The 19,810-nt window shown below is 35.4% G+C and overlaps 1 protein-coding gene across 13 annotated transcripts in view; it reads left to right on the top strand.

The window, feature by feature from the left end:
• The window catches only part of Thnsl1 (threonine synthase like 1), a 138,246-nt gene extending 129,708 nt beyond the window's left edge, over positions 1 to 8,538 (top strand). For 9 of the 13 annotated variants that reach the window (XM_078023291.1, XM_040277608.2, XM_078023293.1 and 6 more), the window contains 2 exons: positions 4,009 to 4,175; positions 5,400 to 8,538. In XM_078023291.1, the coding sequence (XP_077879417.1) occupies positions 5,446 to 7,692 (2,247 nt within the window). In that variant the 5' untranslated portion in view covers positions 4,009 to 4,175; positions 5,400 to 5,445 and the 3' untranslated portion in view covers positions 7,693 to 8,538. Of the gene's footprint in view, positions 1 to 69; positions 225 to 4,008; positions 4,176 to 4,457; positions 4,580 to 5,399 lie in introns of those variants that run through there. The other 4 variants (XM_078023290.1, XM_005320244.5, XM_013356350.4 and 1 more) reach the window with 4 other exon arrangements.
• Positions 8,539 to 19,810: the final 11,272 nt, after the last annotated feature.

Raw genomic sequence — 19,810 nt, 5'->3', positions numbered from 1 at the left:
AGCTTGGAGGGCGGAGCGCGGGAGAGAGTCACGTGCCCAGTGCTCGGAGCTCGGGCGTGGGGCGTGGCCGCGTAGGTCGGCGCAGGCGCTGAGGCCGCAGCGCGGGGCGGGGCGGGCCTGCTGAGAGCCGGGGTTACGGGGCTGTCTACTGAGGCGGTACTGGCGGTTTATGGACTCTTTCTATTTCCTTTCCTTTTCCCCGTCTTCTCAGTGTGATTTTCTTGGTGAGTTACTGGAGGAGAAAGAAAGGAAAAGTAGAGACCAATCTGTTTCCATCGCATGCGTTTCTCCCATCGTTCCTTCTTTCCGCTGCTCAATTGTAATTTCTGCGCTATTCTACCTGCCGTTTCCGTCTGAGGCTTCTCAGACCCCTCCCTCCCTGCGGAACCCTGCCCACCACCTGTGCAAGTGCACGCCCGCCCTCCCGCGTCCACCTACCTGCTCCTTCCACCTGTGGCGCCCTTACCCTCCCCCTTGGCCCTCTGCTCTTTCCTGAGCTACCTGGTGAGCTCTCCGTCCCCGTTACCCTCTGGGGGGGGGGGACCTTCCCTCTCCTGTTGCTTTCTGCAGACCTGTGCGTGAGCAGCGTCGCCTGGACCAGCGAGCAAAGTTGTATTTCAGTGAAGCAGTTTACAAAAACAGTGATGGGCTAGATTAAGTGTTTGTGCAGATATCTAGTGTAAATTGTACTATACTGTACATTAGCAAATTAGGCGTTTTTTGCTAATGATTATTTTAATATATTTAAATAAAAATGGCTATCGATAGTGATATAAATAAGACAGTTTGAAAGGAAAATAAGCCCTTCATAAAAGTAACATTTTTATAGTGTTGAAAGAATACTTGAAAATCTTTTCAATCAAATACTTGAGGCTATTTGGTATGAACCATTAACAACAGGACTAACAATCTAACAACAGGAAAAGCTTATTCGGATTTGATAGCAATTTAAAAACAAAGATAAGTGATGAACTTGTAAAATGGCTGTAAGATCTTTGTGATTACACTGTGGCCTTACACTATGTGCTCCTTCCACCAGCTCTCCTTGTCTGTTTCCTGGGAGGTAGGGGACTAACTGAAGGCCTCTTAGGTTTTGGGGTCTGTAGTCAGAAACAGCAGACCTTTTCTTCCCCTTGGCTGGTATATCCCTAGAACATTTCCATCTTACAGTTGCCATAAAAGTGCAGTAAATTTAAAGAATTTTTGAAAACATCAGAACACTCTTCTTTATAAGATAATGAGCTAGAGAGTCACTTTTCTGAGAAATTTTAAAAAGAAATTGTATTAATATTAATTTAGAATGATGAGCATACTCATGGCATAGACTTTCTTTTAGAAGATCCTTGGATTACAGCCAGTTCTCATGAAATAATTTTTGAAGTGGTCTGTCTTGTGTTTTGGAAAGGCATATAATAGCAAGCAAATCTTTTAAATTTATAGCAAATAATACATAGTTTTGGTTAAATAGGGTTTTAAGAGTCCACAGATTTGAAAACTAGATAATTCTATAGTAAATTAAAAAAATTTTATGATTTGGAAGTACAAATTGATACGTTAGAATATAATTTTAGTTGATTAACATATAATGGTAAGATACTGTTAAAAGATACTGTTAAGATACTGTTAAAAGGTTGCTGAAAACTAGTATGTACTTGTTTAAATACGTAAGCATATTAGCATTCATAGGAAAAATTTTAGTGTTTTCTATAATTTTTCCTTTTGAAATCTTTAATTTTGGTCAGCTTTTGACAGTAAAATTGTTATATCTTGTGCCTGAGGTCATACAGTACTTGAATTCATATGTACAGGTGGACATCCTGGATTTATTTCTTAAAGCTATCATGCTGACACACCCTTTTTGTTTACCTATTTGAATATAAAATGTCTTTTATATTTATGAAGGATCCACTGGAATTAGTGGTTCAAAAAAGTTCCGCTATAAATGTGGTTAATAGAGAAACTCATTTAAAAATTGCTAACTTGAGGAGCTAGGTTTGTAGCTCAGTGGTAGATATCTTGCCTACCATCTATGAGGCCCTGGGTTGGATCCCTGGCACTAAAAAAAGAAAAGAAAAAAAAAACTAATATGTAATGGAGTTGTGTGGAAATCTGTGGAATAAGGAATGTAAAGTATTTTTGTGGAGCACTTGCTTGACCAAAAAATATTCAGAATTAGCAATACAGTGAAACCCGATTATTGATGTCCAAAGTATTTGTTTTGTTTTGTATTTTGCAATACTGAGGTTTGAACCCATGGTCTCAATACATGCTAGCCAAACACTACCACTTAGCTACATCCCCAGTCCTTTTGATTTTATTAAAATAAACTTAGGGTCTTACTTAGTTCCCAGGCTGGCCTTGAGTTTGTGATACTCCTGCTTCAGTCTTCTGAATAGCTAAGATATTTGCTTTTCACTAGTTTTTGATTTTGACTCTTATATGATTGCCCTCCATTTCAGTTCAGGTAGTTTTTCCCTTTGAAGAAAAATTGCTTATTCATGATCACTATAATGAAGAACATATTAAAATATTAATAAGTGAAAAGGTTTAATAAAATCATTTTGAATAAAAGAAAAATGATCTACTGTTGATCCTCACTATTCACAAATTCTATATTTTTGATCTGCTAGCTGAAATATATTTGTAACTGCCACATCGACACTTGAGTACCACTTTTATAGACATTCCTGGACAAATGCAAAGCAGTGAAAATTTTGAGTAGTGTCACATGCGTGTTCCTAGCTGAGGTCAAACAAGGTGATGCTGCCTTCTTGTTTTAGTTCTTGTGTTATAAACAAATATCTTTTTCACATTCTATTTAGTGCCACATTTCCACGTTTTTGTGTGTTAGTGAGTGACTTTGCTGATTAAATGGTCCCTAAGCTGAAGTGCTGTGTAGTGTTCCTAGGTGCAAGAAGGCTGTTGTGATGTGCCTTACAGAGAAAACAGTTTTGTGTGATTAGCTTCATTCAGGCTTGAGTTACCGTGCTATTGACTGAATTCACAGTAAGAGATGAACAGTATAAATGTCTTTAAGTGGAAACACACATAAAGGTTACATGTTAATGGGTTAGCAAGAATCTTGTACCCAGAGTCTCACAGGAACCTAACCCTGTATTTCCTCTGGGAATAATGGTTCAGTAGTCAACAACAGTAAAGACTTTATTGGACATAATTACCATGGATAATGAGAATCAATAGTATTACCTCTTAAGTAAAAATCCAGTTTACAGAATGTTATATGTGGGGGCATTATTCCATATTCTTTTGTCTTGGTTAGCTTAAAATAGACTTGAGTATAAAGGTTCTAAAATTAATTTATGGCTAGATGTTACAAAATCAAATTTGGTGTATAACTTAAAATACAATTCATCTTTATTTTTCTTTAGAAATGGTAATGTTCGTCCTATGTTGTAGCACTTAACTGCCTTCAGCTAATCTAAGGAAGATTTGTAGTAAAAGAATATTGATACAGAATTTATAAATTGAACTGTAATCATTTTCTCTCTTTAATTCATATCCATTTTGCTCCCCCAGACTCTTTTGAAAAAGGGAAATGAGATAAAATAAAAAATGAGAGGGTGTAGGGGAAGTAAGAAAAAGGCAGATTGCAAAAGGTAAAGTTAACACATGTAATGTTTGCCTTATAATCTTCTCATAATGAAGTTGATGTTAAGCATTGTAGCAACCAGCATAAAGTGAAAGATAAAAGATTCAAGTTACTCAGGTAATGCACAATAATTCCTGATACAGAGATCAAAAAGAAAGTTATGAATTGCAAACACAAAGGCAGACACTCTGTAATGTTTTAGGCAGAAACTTCTTGAATGGGAGGTTAATCAGGCTGTTTAACACAGTGCCCTTATAGCATGTAGTACTAAAGTGTACAGTTCTCTCTGGTCGTTGGATTATTCAAGGGAAAGGATAAGACTCCGCATAGCAAAATAGTTGTAGAATTTTATGATACCGAATGCAGTTATGTTTAACTTGAAATTTTTTCTCTTATAGATTTCATTTTTTTGCAGAAATCACCTTTGCTCCAGAATCAACAAACTCGTCGTCTAAGATTGGTTCCTGTGTATCCCATGTTTATAAGTCAGTGGAGTCAAGCCCTAAACACACAAGCTGAAAAATCAAATAAGGGAATGAATTCTTTCTTTTGACAGTTTTTACTTGTAAGTTAAATTCAAAATTAGCTTAAATTGTTTAAACATTAAATTACTAATTTAGCTTAATCAGTAGTACATGATTAAAAGTTTTCAGAACATATTTAAACCTACCCTTTAATATTTGGCATGACTTAGTCACATATTAGTTATAATTAGAGAACATGTGAAAAGCCTTACTATAAAGTTACTTCAATTTGAGTGACTATTGCAATAATTATTAAATTGCATTTTGCATGACAAAAAAAATTGACTTATCTAGCCTACTCACCACTGAGTATATTTCCAAAGACAGGAACTTGATCAGTATGGAGAATTGTAGAGGATCTTTAGAGGCCAGAATAATTTTTTCCTTTCATCATTGGAAACCTCCCTGAATTTCTTGGCTGTCTTCTCTGGAGTCTGGAATTTGAGTTAAGTCTTGCCACTAATGATGTTATAGGAATAGAAATAAAAACAATGGGCCCATATAGATAAGGTTATAGACATAACCTTTGACTTTATGATGATTATTACTTTTTCTTAGCTATTTGCATATTATACCTTTCACATTGGCTTTTTAAGGCCTTCATATGAATAATATGTAGGTATTATTCTTAATATGCATGTAAAAAGCACACAGGAAAGAAAATGTCATACATTTGTCTGTAGTTTAGAAAATTAAGCATTTTATAAGCAAATATGTTCTTTTATTCTAGTTTTCTGCTGTGAATTCTATAAGAACTTGATAAGTAACATGATAATCCATCAACCTGTTCATATAACTAGAGAAATTGAATATAAAGAATATTGTTCATCTTTGTGATGAAAAGTTATTACTACTCCAACCCCAAATTCTCTTTGCATCTGTTATAAAATATATAAATCAATAAACCATAAAGCAGTTTTTATTACAGTATTTCATAAAAGTACACACTGATTTTATTTAGTATATATTTTTTAAACATCTGATGTGACATTTCTGACTGAGTTTTCTGTTTATAGTTACTTTTTGTGGTTCTGGGAATCATACTTATTTTTTGAGTTTTTTTCCCAAGCGTTTTGAGATTGGAAAAGATACTGTTAAAAAGAGTAATATGTAATATATGGGCTATTTTTTTAAGTGTCCCATACACTTGGAAGACTTTTAAACAGTTTATGTATAGTGGGCATGATTATATTCAAACCTATCAGTATTTTAATAGTTTGTTGATCTTGTAACCAATTGTCTCTTTATTTTTATGTCTTTAAAAGGGCTAAACTCAATTATTAAATTGGCTCAGACAGAAAATCGAAGAGAATGCTCCGTTTTAACCGATATCAGCATCTGAAACAGATAACACAAAAATGTGTTTCTAGTATATATGTTAAAACAGATAAATGTACACCACTATTTCTTTCAAGAACCTTTGCACTCACAGAATTAAGGAAGTCATGGTGTTCAACCCACTCTCTTTTGGGAGACAAAAATATTATCCTAATGGGACCTCCTGGTGCTGGAAAAACAACAGTAGGCAAAATTATAGGGCAGAAACTAGGTCGTTGTGTCATAGATGTGGATGATGATATTCTTGAAAAAACTTGGAATATGAGTGTGTCTGAAAAATTACAGGATGTTGGCAATGAGCAATTTTTAGAAGAGGAAGGAAAAGCTGTGTTAAACTTCTCTGCATCTGGAAGTGTGATTTCCCTCACTGGGTCCAATCCCATGCATGATGCTAGCATGTGGCATCTAAAGAAAAATGGCATAATTGTATACCTGGATGTACCCCTAATGGATATAATTAGTCGTCTAAAATTAATGAAGATAAATAGAATTGTAGGTCAGAATTCTGGAACGTCTATGAAAGAGTTACTTAAGTTTAGGAAACAGTATTATAAGAAGTGGTATGATGCTCGAGTTCTTTGTGAAAGTGGGGCTTCCCCAGAGGTGATAGCTGACAAAGTGCTGAATGAAGTTAAAAGGTACCAAGATGTGGACTCAGAAACATTCATTTCAACAAGGCATGTTTATCCTAAAGACTGTGAACAGAAGCTTTCAACAAAATTCTTTAGCGAAGCTGTGATTGAGGGCTTAGCTTCTGATGGTGGACTGTTTGTTCCTGAGAAGGAGTTCCCAAAATTAAGCTGTGGGGAGTGGAAAAACCTAGTAGGAGCAACTTATGTAGAAAGAGCACAGATACTGTTGGAAAGGTGTATACATCCTGCAGACATACCTGCTGCCAGATTGGGAGAAATGATTGAAACTGCTTATGGGGAAAACTTTTCCTGCTCAAAAATTGCTCCTGTCAGGCACCTTTCAGGCAACCAGTTCATCCTGGAGTTGTTTCATGGGCCAACAGGATCATTTAAGGATTTATCTTTACAGCTTATGCCTCATATTTTTGCACACTGCATTCCACCAAGTTGCAATTATATGATACTTGTAGCTACTTCAGGAGACACAGGGAGTGCAGTCTTAAATGGTTTTAGTCGTCTTAGTAAGAATGAGAAGCAAAGAATAGCTGTGATCACATTTTTTCCTGAGAATGGAGTAAGTGATTTTCAGAAAGCACAAATAGTTGGCAGTCAGAGAGAAAATGCATGGGCAGTGGGTGTCAAGTCAGATTTTGATTTTTGCCAGACAGCTATAAAAAGAATTTTTAAAGATTCTGATTTCACTGGCTTTCTTACTGTGGAATATGGAACAATATTAAGTTCAGCTAATTCCATAAACTGGGGCCGACTGCTTCCTCAGGTAGTTTACCATGCTTCTGCCTATCTTGATCTCGTTAGCCAAGGATTTATTTCTTTTGGAAGCCCAGTAGATGTCTGTATTCCCACAGGAAACTTTGGAAACATATTAGCAGCAGTGTATGCCAAGATGATGGGAATCCCTATTCGAAAATTTATCTGTGCCTCCAATCAGAACCATGTTTTGACCGATTTTATAAAAACAGGACATTATGATCTAAGGGAAAGAAAATTAGCTCAAACTTTTTCACCATCAATAGATATTCTCAAATCCTCAAACCTGGAGCGACATTTACACTTGATGGCTAATAAAGATGGGCAGTTAATGACAAAATTATTTAATCAGTTAGAAAATCACCATCACTTCCAAATTGAAAAGATTCTAGTTGAGAAACTTCAGCAGGATTTTGTAGCTGACTGGTGCTCTGAAGGAGAGTGCCTAGCAGCTATTAATTCTACCTATAATGCTTCAGGATATATTTTGGATCCACACACTGCTGTTGCAAAAGTGGTTGCAGACAGAATGCAAGACAAAACTTGCCCAGTGATTGTCTCATCTACAGCTCATTACTCAAAGTTTGCACCTGCTATTATGCAGGCTTTAAAGATAAAAGAAATCAACCAAACTTCATCAAGTCAGCTTTATTTATTGGGTTCATACAATGCATTACCTCCACTACATGAAGCTTTACTAGAGAGAACAAAACAGCAAGAGAAGATGGAGTATCAGGTTTGTTCAGCTGATATAAATGCCCTGAAGAGTCATGTGGAAAAACTAATCCAAAATCAACTCATAGGAAGGTTTTCTGAATAGAATATTGTTTCCTGCTGATAAGTATGCAATAATAAATCTCAAAAGTTGATTTGGAGTACAACAGCATTTGTTTCTATGTAAATGTATATGTATATATGTGTATATATTTATCTGTTAATTTTTGGAACTTCAGTAGCCTAATTTCTAGGACAGATCATTATACCTACATATACCTCCTTCAATCCTTAATCTAGAAGTGACAAATGGTGGCAAAGTACATGGAACCTTCTGCTATCGTATGCTTTGCTTTGTGCTCTTGAGGGCTATGTCAGTTTCTGTTCCCTCATCTCCACTTTTTAAATGGACCAAAATATATTCAGTTTTGCAATTAAAAATATTTAAGCACAATTGTTAAGTACACTGCTTGTAACAATTTACTATTTCTCTTTTGGCTAGAAAGTTTTTATTGCTCAAAATAGCTAACTTGTTTGGAGGAATTAGTAAATTCATCTATAAAGGTTAAGGCCAGTATTTTAAATCATTTTCAAACTCAATTTTGAACTACAATTAATTGTGTGTTTCCTACAATTATCTAATTATATTAGATAAGTGCTCTGCCCTTCACTCCCCTTTGACTGTTTAACTATAAACAGTCAAAGGGGAGTGAAGGGCAGAAGGAGGATGAAATTTGAAAGCAAGATAGTATTTAAATCCAGGATGTAACAGTCAACAGAAGTACTTAGAAGTGGATATAGAAATAAAATTACCTATTTCAAGAGGTCAGTTCTCCAAAATTGTTAATAAAGGTATAGGTATTGTTATAGACAGCAGCTTTCCCATATTATTGGAATCCATTTCTATATAATTGATCTATTAACCCTTCAATAAAGTGTTTTGTTTTCTGTGTTTTTCTTGTTTTGTTGCAGCTACACAAAACACTAACACACATTTAATTTGCATTACTATGTAGTGACAATAGATTTTAACTAAGATTTATATTTGCAAATTTACTGGATATTTTATTTCTGAAATAAATATTGTCACTGAAAGGATCCATTTGTGTATGGGCTACTCTCAACCACAAGATGGCATGCCTAACATAATTTGTCTTTGCGATAACATTTCTGCCTCATTTTCTGGGAGAACCACCTCCATGAAGAAATGATATTTAAAAGTTGTAATGATGAAGAAGTTCACCAGGAGCAGTTTTTAGAAAGTGTTAAATTATGTTAACATCAGATCTCTGACTTTACTTCTAAAATGGAAGTTATAAAGCTAAAAATAGAAAACCAGCAAAATAATGGAAGTTTCAAAGTTCTGCACATATTCATGTTAGTGTTTCCCCCACCACCACTCCTTTTTTGTTGTTGTTTTTCTGGTGGTACTGAGAATTGAAACCCAGAACCTGGCACACACTAGGTAAGCACTCTACCACAGAGCTCTATCCCCAGCTTTTTTAGACAAGCTCTCACCAAGTTGCCAAGACCGACCTTACATTTGTGATCCTTCTACTTCAAACTTCTCAGTAGCTGGGATTTGCACCACCACTCCTATGTGTATTCATTACTTTATAATTTAAGGATATTTGTTTCAGTAGATGATATGTTTAGAATATGAATTTGAATGTTCACTGTGTGTGTGGGAATGCTCTATTTTTCTGGAAGTGGGAATAACAGTGAAAAAAGAAAAGCATGATTTTTGCTGTGAAGAACTGTAGTTAACAAGAGACCACAAACATGGAGTCGTGTGCGACACTAGACTTACTGCAAGATGATATCTGAATAAGTGAAAATTGAGTAATACTGTCGATTGTTAAAAAAATTTAAAGGAAAGGATTGTTAAGGAATAATCAGAAAAGGTTTCATGGAGGACATTCTGAGATGAGGCTTGAAATGGGAAGATTTTCTAGGTGAAGAAAGAGGGAAACATTCTAGACGAAGGCCATGTTAGCAGGGAAGGTAAAATGGTAAAGCCCACCAGCATTTATTTGTGGTTAGTTTGCGTTTTCACTCTTCAAAATGGTCATTTCATGTCTCCACTTTTTCTTGAAACTCTGTCCTTCCACTTTCAGCCAATAACCTTTCTTCATTTCAGAGGAAAAAGTTATCGTGCATAACATCTCTTAGCCTCCCCACATCAAGTGTATAAATCTGCTGTACTCATTAGCATCCTTTCCTCCTTCCCTTCAATGAATTTGGTAGCAATCCTCCTCCTTTTAAAGAGCAGTCTCTCAGATGTGCCTTGTAACTTGTTCCCTTCAACTCAGATTATTTGCTTCAGCAGTTATCTTCTCTTCAACTTCTCCCATCAAGTGGAACCTTCCTGTGGCTTTTAGATGCTCTCTGCATTAAGAGCAAAACTTCTCAACACCCACATTTCTTCCTTCTATTTTTCTTTATGCCTCAACTAAAATTAAGCTCTTCAAAGAGTTGTCTACATACAGGGTTTCCATTTTCTTCTTATTTCTTCCACAGTGCATAAAATGTGAACAGTTTAAAGATGAATAATAAATACCTAAGTACTCACCACCTCCTGAGCAATGAAGAATAGAACATCACTCAGACATTTGGTTCCTGCTGTGGTTTCTCTTTGATTACATTCACTTTCCTCCTCCAGAGTTAACCACTATCTAAATTGAATCATTCATTTTTTAAAAAGTAGTTTTATTTTGTTTTAGTTTTGACTCTGAATTTTATCTAAATGGAATCATACTGTATGCATGATTATGGAACCTTTATTTTTACTCAGAAATTTTCATTCGATAAGATGAATCAAGCCATGGTTCATTGATTTTTGATTTTAAATAATAATCTGTTGTGTGAATGTCACTACCTATTTCCCAGTTAGTGGGCATTTTGTCTAATTTGTATCTTTTAAAGATGAACTTTCGTAAAATTTGTGTTGAAGGTTAGTGAATATGGAATTTCAATCATTTGTAATTCTTTTAATAACAGGTAAAACTAGTTTTCAGATCTTGACATTATTAAAAATATGGGTTATTTATTAAATGAGTCATCAATTTTCAGTCTGGTTATAATTGTAACTTTTACTATCTTTGAAATTATTTTACAGTATCAAATGCAGTGAATTTGTAAGATTTTTGAGAAACATGAAAATTTTAATTACGTATTTTCGAAATCAAAATAGAGTTAAGACAATAAATTGTACAAGATTTCGGAGTTTAATTGCAATTCATTTTCAGAAATAATCATGGATGACATTGATTCAATCCATTAAATCATTTATAAACATTTTATAATTCAGACTACTTAATGTAAGTTTTAAAAAAGTAACTTTTCATGTGAACATGAAAATATTATATTGTTTTTGTCTCCATCCAGGAAAATAAATAAAATCTACATATGAAATAGTTATTTGTGTGGTCCCCTTCTGTGCGCTCCAACCACTAAAATCATTAGTTTTGTCTCTTTAAAACTTGAAAAACAAATAGATTCCTTCAAAAACAGACTTTTTCAACTCAAGGAAGCAAAGCCAAGAAAGTTGCCAATGTCATGGTTGAAGTCAAACCAAGCAATATTTTGATCCAAGTTCTTACATCAAAAGTTGGGATTGCTTCGTATAGAAGAATGCTTTATTTAAGTTAACTGTTTTTCCTTTTAAATTCAGAGCTGTGAGCGTCAGGTAAATTTAATTTACAAATATTTTAAATAATCCACAATGTATCATTTTTTTTCCTTTTTTCAAACTTTTTATTGTATTGAGAATTGAACCTAGGTATGCAATACCACTGAGCTACATCCCCAGCCTTTTTTAAAATTTTGAGACAGGGCCTCACCAAGTTCCCCAGATTGGCCTTGAACTTGTGACACTCCTGCCTCAGCCTCCTGAATTGCTGGTATTACAGGTGTGCACCACTTTGCCTGGCTCACAATGTATTATTATTTGGGGGGGGGGTGGTAATCGGGGGCTTAATCCAGGGCCACTCAACCACTGAGCCACATTCCCAGCCCAATTTTGTATTTTATTTAGCGACAGGGTCTCACTAAGTTGCTTAGCACCTTGATTTTGCTGAGGCTGGCTTTGAATTGGCAATCGTCCTGCCTCAGCCACTGGGATCACAGGCATGTGCCCTGTTGCCCAGCTTCAGAATGTATTATTTTTAATGAACAAATTGTATTTGGAGGATGATCCTAAAAATGAGTAATAAATACCATCTAATAGTAATGATTCAATACATTCTAATACTAAACTTAATGGTATCCTGTGAGATTTTTTTTTAAGCAAATGCTTTATTACCATATTTCAAAGTGGGCACTTTAAAGTAGATACTCCGAGCTCATGAGAGTTGCCAAAATTAGAATACAGTCTCTAGAAACCATATTGAACAATGACAAGAAGTAAAAATATTTTGAAAAACAAACTTTCTTCTTAGTAATCTCTAAGATATATGCTAATTTTAAATGACTAATGTAATTTCACACTAATAGAGGCCTACTTATATTCACGATGTTATTAAAATTTAGTTTATAACTATATGCCCACTCATAGAGATTTTTTGAAGCCATGTATTGAGAAACTCATGTGACTCCATTTCTGAGAAACCAGCCTCTACCTCAGAGCAAAGCCTGTCCAAGGAAGGGGGCATGACCCTTGTCCTTGGAAAAACCCACAGAGCACTCCTAGGCACATACTCACCCTGCTGAGTTGTTTATCTACAAATAACAGGAGAGGTCTGAGGCGCCAGGTGTCCCTGACTCGGTCAGGCTAGGTGAGGACCCATAGCAACCTCCTAGCAACTACCAATCAGCATGAGACAAGGAAAGTGCCTGGGATACCTGATTACCCAGTAGTTTATGGTGGTTGATAACATGTTGGGAAACCATGTAGTTTAGCATGTACACCCCTTGTGGCTTAAGCCAATCAGTTCAAACGAATCCCCCTCTTGTACTAACCAATCACCCTTAACCAACTTGTTCCCGCTAGTGAATGTGCTAATCATGTTTTAGAGTTGTTTTATGATTTTTCCGAGGTATGTGATGATTTGCTAAGAGATGCTATGATGTATGTGGGATCCCTGCCTTCCCCAAAAAGTGTGTAAAACTGCTGCAAACCCTGGGCTCGGGCTTTTCAGTGTCACCAGTTGCTGTGTGCATGGAGGGCCAAGCTAGCTTGCAATAAACACCTCTTTGCTGCTTACATTGATCTTGGTCTCTGGTGGTCTTTTGGGAGTCCCGAACTCCAGCATAACAGTATAAGAATAACTTCACAGCTTGCTTGGCAGCACATGTCTCAGGGTTGCAATCCATGCATATCAGTTTCTTTAAAACTAAAGAAAAAAATTTAAATGTTTTGTTTGTAGCACTCATTATCTCGTATTCTCATTGGATGGAAAGTACCTTTGAGGAAAGAAAAACTTTTTGTGTAAGATTTACCGTTCTTTGAGGAAAGAATCTGAATATTTTCAGTTAGTACCTAAGATAGTACCTGCTTTTTTGGTTAAATAAAATGGGGAATCATCTAGTTGTGTTACTAAAAATTCAGTCCTTAATCCTGATGCCAATTCAATAACAAGGACATGATTTTGAGAAAAAGGAAAAGGAAGTTTTATTGCTTTGCTAGCAGAGGAGAAACAAGAAACTCCTGTTCCAGAGGCTGTGATTCTGCCCATCAGGGGGAATAGGAGGCTTTTAAAGAGGTGATTGGAAGGCTCTACTCCTTGTTCTCTGTCTGGAATTGTGATTCACTGGTTAATTTAGGAGATAATCATTTCTGAGATCTTCTGGTGTGATCCCCAATTACTTTGTTCCTGTGATGGGTGTGTGCTCAAGGACAGATAATTCTGCCTAGGATGGAGAAGAAAAGTAATTCTGTTTCCCTGGAGACTAGTGAGGGGAAAGGGGAAGAGAAAGAAAAGTCCCTTTTAAAAATAAGTCACAGTGGCAGAGCAGCAAGACCTACATTCGAGCATAAAGTCAACCACAGTTAGAGTAGGACCTAAAATTAAGGTTTTATTTTTATTTTGGTTCAGAAAAAACAAAGATTATTTGTCAAGGACATCTTTTCTGCTTCATTGATCTCAAAATTGGATGTCTTTTATTTCTCTGATCTAATTTTAGTTAGTGCCAGACAGCATCTGTGAAAATAACACTGATTATAATTGTCAAATATTTTCCCAACATTGATAAATTTGATAACATTAAAAAGCAGTATTCACAGAATTAGGAATTATAGAAAGAAAGGGGCAAATAAGCTCTTCTTGGGCTAAGTAGTAGAGGTGGGTGTGGGGTGAGATGAGCTGGCAAGGGGGTCTTTGATCTCTATAAACTACATTGGTATCAGAACCGAAATGAGAGTTTTTGAGAAAGAAAAATTTATTTTTGAATTTTTACTGCAGGAAATAGTGTAGTGATTGCTAAATATTTATCAAAAGATTACATTGCAGACATTAATTTGGTCTTTTCTAGATAATTAATCTCCTGTACTTCAGCTTTTCTGTGTATACTAGATGAGTGATATTTATCATTTGCCCCATTCTGTGGAGAACAACGACTATTGATGTTGCCAAAACCTTGGTTCTTGTCCCCAATGCCAATCTAATAATGAGGACACGGTTTTGAGGAAAAGGAAAAAGGTTTATTGTTTGCTAGCAAAGGAGAAACATAGGGAACTCCTGTTCCAGAGGCTATGATTCTGCTTATCAACAGGAACAGGGGCTTTTAAAGAGATGATTCAAAGGCTACATTCCACATGTTCTCTGTTGAAGCTATAATTCACTTTTAATTTGGGAGAAAGTTATTTCTGAAATCTTCTGGTACCATCTCCAAAGTCTGGATTATTTCCTTCCTATGGTGGGCGTGTACTCAAGGAAAGATAAATGTGACTAAGATGGGGAAGAAAGATAATCCTGTTTCCCCTGAGATTGGGGAGGGGAAGAGATCATGGAGGAGTAGGGAGAGAGGAAAAAAAAATGTCTATTTTAAAAATAAGTTGCAGTGGCAGAGCAACAAGGGCTATATTCAAAGCATAAAGTGGACCACTCTTACATTGAGATCAATAAATATATAAACCCTCTTGGAAGTAATGTTGCTATATAAATTATTGCCATGTAAACTGAACTATTTTATAGTGAATTGGGAATTCATTCCTCAGTTGGTAATATATGCCCTTGATCAGAAATGTTATACTGCACCGGCTTGATGCAAATGGTGTTTGTTATGGTTTAGATGTGAGGTTTTCCCCAAAAGCTCCTGTGTTAGTGCAGGAATATTCAGCTCAACATCTTTGGAGAAAACATCTCACCATCATGTGCCCCAGATTCCAGAGATGGAGCTGTGGAAATGGCTGGATTTTTGGTGTCTTTGGCTCCATCCATTTTTTTTTTTTTTTTGCCCCTAGTCTTCCTTTTTGGAATGGGAATGTTTACTCTGTGCCATTGTATATTGGTTATATGTAACTTGCTTTTTTATTTTTTTATTTTTACAGGGTTCATAGCTAAGAGATTGCCTTGAGTTTCAAATAAGACTTTAGACTTGGACATTTGGGCCATGCTGAACTGTTAAGACTATGGGACTCTTGGAGATGGACTAAGTACATTTTTTCACTGTGAGATGGATCTGAGCTTTTGGGGGGCCAGATATGAGGAGTCTCCCCAAAACTTCTGTATTAATGCAGGAATATTCAGAAGAAAAATGATTGGACTAATCAGTCTGTTTTAGTTTGAATGGACTAACTGGGTGATAACTTTAGGCAGCTGGTTATGGCTGGAGGAGGTAGGTCACTGGGGGCATCCCTAGATGGGTTCATTTTCTTTGTGGCCCCTTCTCCTTTCTCTCTCTCTCTGTTTCCTGACCATTAAAATGGAACAGTACTTCTACACCATGCATTTCCACCATAATGTCTGGCCTTACCTAGGGTCCAAAGCAAGGGAATTGGGCCACCACAGACTAAAACTCTGAAACCATGAGTGAAAACAGACTTTTCCTCCTTTAAGTTGTTTTTGTGAGGTATTTTGGTCACAGCAATGCAAAACTGACTCATTGGCCTAATTCTTTCAGAAGGCAGATGGTTTATCCTGGGGAAGTAGATTTCAGAACATATAGTATGTCAGAATCAATTTGGGTGCTTATTAGAAATACTGATTCCCCAGGCTAATCATAAGAAGTTCTGGCTCATTAAGTCAGAAATGGGGCCTGGAAACTTGCATTTTTTAAAAAAATTATTATTAATTATGGACAAATACTCAGGTTTCATAACACGATATTTACCATTTTAGCCATTTTTAAGAATATAGTTCAGTAGTGTTAATTTTATTCCTGTTGCTGAGCAACCAAGTTCCATTTTGCTCTTCATCTTGCAAACCTGAAACTATACCCATTAAACAGCTCCCTATTTCCTGTCATTCTCAGCCCCAGACAGCCACATTCTACTTTCTGTACCTGTGAATCACAGTGTTTGCCTTTTTGTGACTGACTTTAACTTAGCATAATATCCTTCAAGTTCATGTATGTTGCACAAAATTTTGTTCATCTATCTATCTGTCTCTGGACATATGGATTGCCTCCTCACTTTGGCTTATTGTGAATAATACTGCAATGAACATAGGCACATATATACAAATACACCAATGCTTTCAAGATCGTGCTTTCAATGTTTTTTTGGATATATATATCCTGAAGTGGAGTTGCTGGATCATATCATTATTCTATCGAACAATGGTCACACTGTCATTTACACAGCAGCTATATCATGTATATTCCCAGTAGTGCAAATTTGTATTATTTTTAAGTTGTGTCTTAAAATACAAAGTTATACATACATCTAAAAAGTAGGTACTCCTTCCCATATCCACTCCACAGATGTAATGACTTCTAAATCAGCTGGTGCCTCTGGCATTTTTCCTCCATATTTCTGGATAATATGCTATACTGCTATTTTAAATTTTAGCTTTAGATATAAGCTATTGATATTCTATTGAAAGATTAACATTTAGTTCTACTCTACTGTCCTGTCCTCTCTCATTTTCTTATCTACAATCTTCCTAATAAAAGATATAATTTGGATTAGATTAAAATTAGTGTTTACATCATTAGAAATTATGAATATTACCCTCATTTGAATTATATAGAATATTATTTCATTTTGGAGTTAATAGTTATGCTATTTATTCCTTTTGTTTAGCAAATTTGTCTCAAACTTTTTGCACAATGTTAATAATTCTAATTTAATTAGGAAATCTAAACAATATTATTTTTTCATTGAAGATTTCCTTCTTGTAGCTTTCTATCCTATTTAAGGCAGACTATACCATATAAAACTTCTATGAACAGTGGAACTTAAAATGTATGGTCTGAATTAATTTATTTAATATTCATACTTGTGTATCTGTCTACCTATCTACTTATCTGATATAACTGTATATCAATATCTATACATAGGCATTTATATATATAAAGTAAACAAACAAGTCTTCATGTAAATATGCTAGAAAAAAAATAAGTAAATCCACATAAAGATTTAAGAATAAAGCAAAGTACCAGGTAACACGATTGAAGTGCATTTCTTCATCAATCACAATTGCAGATGGGCTGTGGATATAAAAAGTTAGGCACAAATCAAAGAAAGCCTTTTGTGACAATCAGTCAACTATATAGAATTTATAGAAAAGACTATATTTATTTTATTATTTGTTCATGTCACACTTTATTTTTAAAAAATATTTATATTTTAGATGTAGTTGGATACAATATCTTTATTTAATTTATGTATTTATATGTGGTGCTGAAGATCGAACCCAGGGCCTCACACATGCTAGATGAGTGCTCTATCGCTAAGCCACAACCCCAGCCCCTCATGTCACACTTTATTTGTATCAGTAAAACTGATAATAAACTATGTAAACCCACATACAGTCTTTTTTTCAAAAGAGCCACCAACTTCCACTGTACTAAATATATGTCAAGAACATACTATTTTCTTTCTAAAATCTGGAGATTTTTGAATTCCAAAATGCATTTACCCTATAGATTTAGGTAAGGGATTGTAAGCCTGTTCATTTTGGCATAATGTGGTAGAAAAAAATGTAGAATAAAATAACATTTCTACTGGGTAGAATGGCCTTATTAAAATAATTGAACTTTTCAATTTGGCAAAATTTAAGAAATTAATATTCTGAATTTTATAAGATTCAAGTCAAGTTACAGAAGTTTTCAGGAAATGATTTTATTTGCCCTTGGTATTACCTTTTCTCTGGAACTATCTTTGCAATGTGCTTGATATTTTAAATATAATTGATTGACATATATTTAAGCAACTTCCAAAATCAACATAGGTCATTATCAGAAAATTCACCATTTCTTGCAAAATCAACGTATGGGTAGAACACTTCTCTAGTAATGAGGGTTAATCCTGAAAGATCCTAATAGCTTTTTTTTTCATTGTTTTCTGTGCATATTCCAGAAAAAACTTCATTAGTTTAAGAGATAATCCTTTTTTTTCTTAAATATTATAGCCTGCTATGAAGAAACACAAACTTTTCTCTTGAGAAAAGTTGACTGTAACAATATTTTACTGGCAATAGAAAGAAGGAAAATATTAGTTTAAATCAGGTCAAGAGCATGAAATTCCTTCTACTGGCCAAAAGCTGTACCAAGATGAAATTTTATTTTAGGAAGAAAACAAAGTTCAAATTATCTTTGAAATGTGCATGTCATTCTTATCAAAGAGGGAAAAATTCCATAGAATCTTTATGATTTTGAAAATTTTAACATAGTTTACATAATTTTCCCAAGGCCTTAGAAAGGGCAGTAGTTCCAAGTGAGAAATTACATTTTGTTCTTGTACACAGAGTTGATCAGATTTAGAGATCCTATCTCCTTTTAGTCATGAGAGAATATTGTACAAACAAGAATATAAACTTACTGACTTATAGTGGTTGATATTTTTTGCCAAGTGACTATAGATTTCACCTTCTTCACCTAGGACTTTTTGTCCTTTATATAAAAATGTCTAAGAAATAGAACAAAGTCAGTTGTTTTCTGATAATTGCGAAGTCACACCAAACAGAGAAGGATTGATCTAGAAGATATGTCATTCACAATCGTCTGTACCTATCCCTTAATAGAGAACACCTCTTTAGTGAACAAAATATTCTTACTTGTTTGACTCAAGGTCATTCTTCTTTGGACAGTGCCAGTTACACACTGCTAAATCATGTTTCGGTTCATTATACTTCAGATCACACATACTTTGGTTGAAATTTTTCTGATATGTTACAAAACAAACAAACAAACAAACAAACAGAAATCATAGCTTTGGTCTTTGGGAAGCTTATGGAGAAGTCAGACAAGTAATTTTTATTACAATCCAGTGCATTGCATACTATAATCGGAACCAGACAGAAGCATGGCTGCCCAAAGAAAGCTAATTACAGATTTGGTTCCTTCCAAAGTGATGTTATTTAAATATTTGTTTGACTTTTCTTTGGGTGAGACCTCAGACCGCTGCCTCACACACACAGTGAAGAGAAGGATGGGCAAGATGTCTGCTGGTGGAGCACTCTAAGCAAACTTGTATAGGCCAACCAGCAAAACAAAAGTATGGAAAGTAATCAGACTCACCTCTTTTTTTTTAAAATATCTATTTTTTTTTTATCTGTGGATGGACACAATACCTTTATTTTATTTATTTATATGTGGTGCTGAGGATCAAACCCAGGGCCTCGCATGTACTAGGTGAGCGACCTACCGTTGAACCACAATCCCAGGCCCAAACTCACCTCTTTTGAAAGAAAGTTTAGAGTTCATATATTGCTATTCAAGAGTATTCCCAGGTCATCTTAGCCTTCTCATTCCTTGAAGTTTGATAGTGTAGCCCTCCCAACCACGTACAGTGTTGATAAAGAAGTTTTCTGTAGCTGCGATGTTCCTAATGGTGTTCAAGTCTGCTTGAAGACTGGTGCCCTGGATACTTGCTGGCTGACTCTTCCCTAATTCACTTTTGGCTATGAGGATCTTTTACACCGGAAGCTGTGGGATGGGAGCCAAGAAGAGAGACATAAAAATCAGGTCCAGGGATTAAAGAACGCATTCTGGAGGAAATGATCACATACATGGGAGTCAAAGTTTAAAGTTCAGGTGACATATGCAAATTACTGGCCAGAGGGTAAAATATGGCTTAGAGTATGGTACGCATTGTTCAGTTTGCCTGAAACAGAATTCTA

The sequence above is a fragment of the Ictidomys tridecemlineatus genome, chromosome 10 (genome assembly GCF_052094955.1).
Source record: "Ictidomys tridecemlineatus isolate mIctTri1 chromosome 10, mIctTri1.hap1, whole genome shotgun sequence".
Lineage (NCBI taxonomy): Eukaryota > Metazoa > Chordata > Mammalia > Rodentia > Sciuridae > Ictidomys > Ictidomys tridecemlineatus.
The sequence above is the reverse complement of the archived record's forward strand: the minus strand, read 5'-3'. Positions and strand labels throughout refer to the sequence as shown.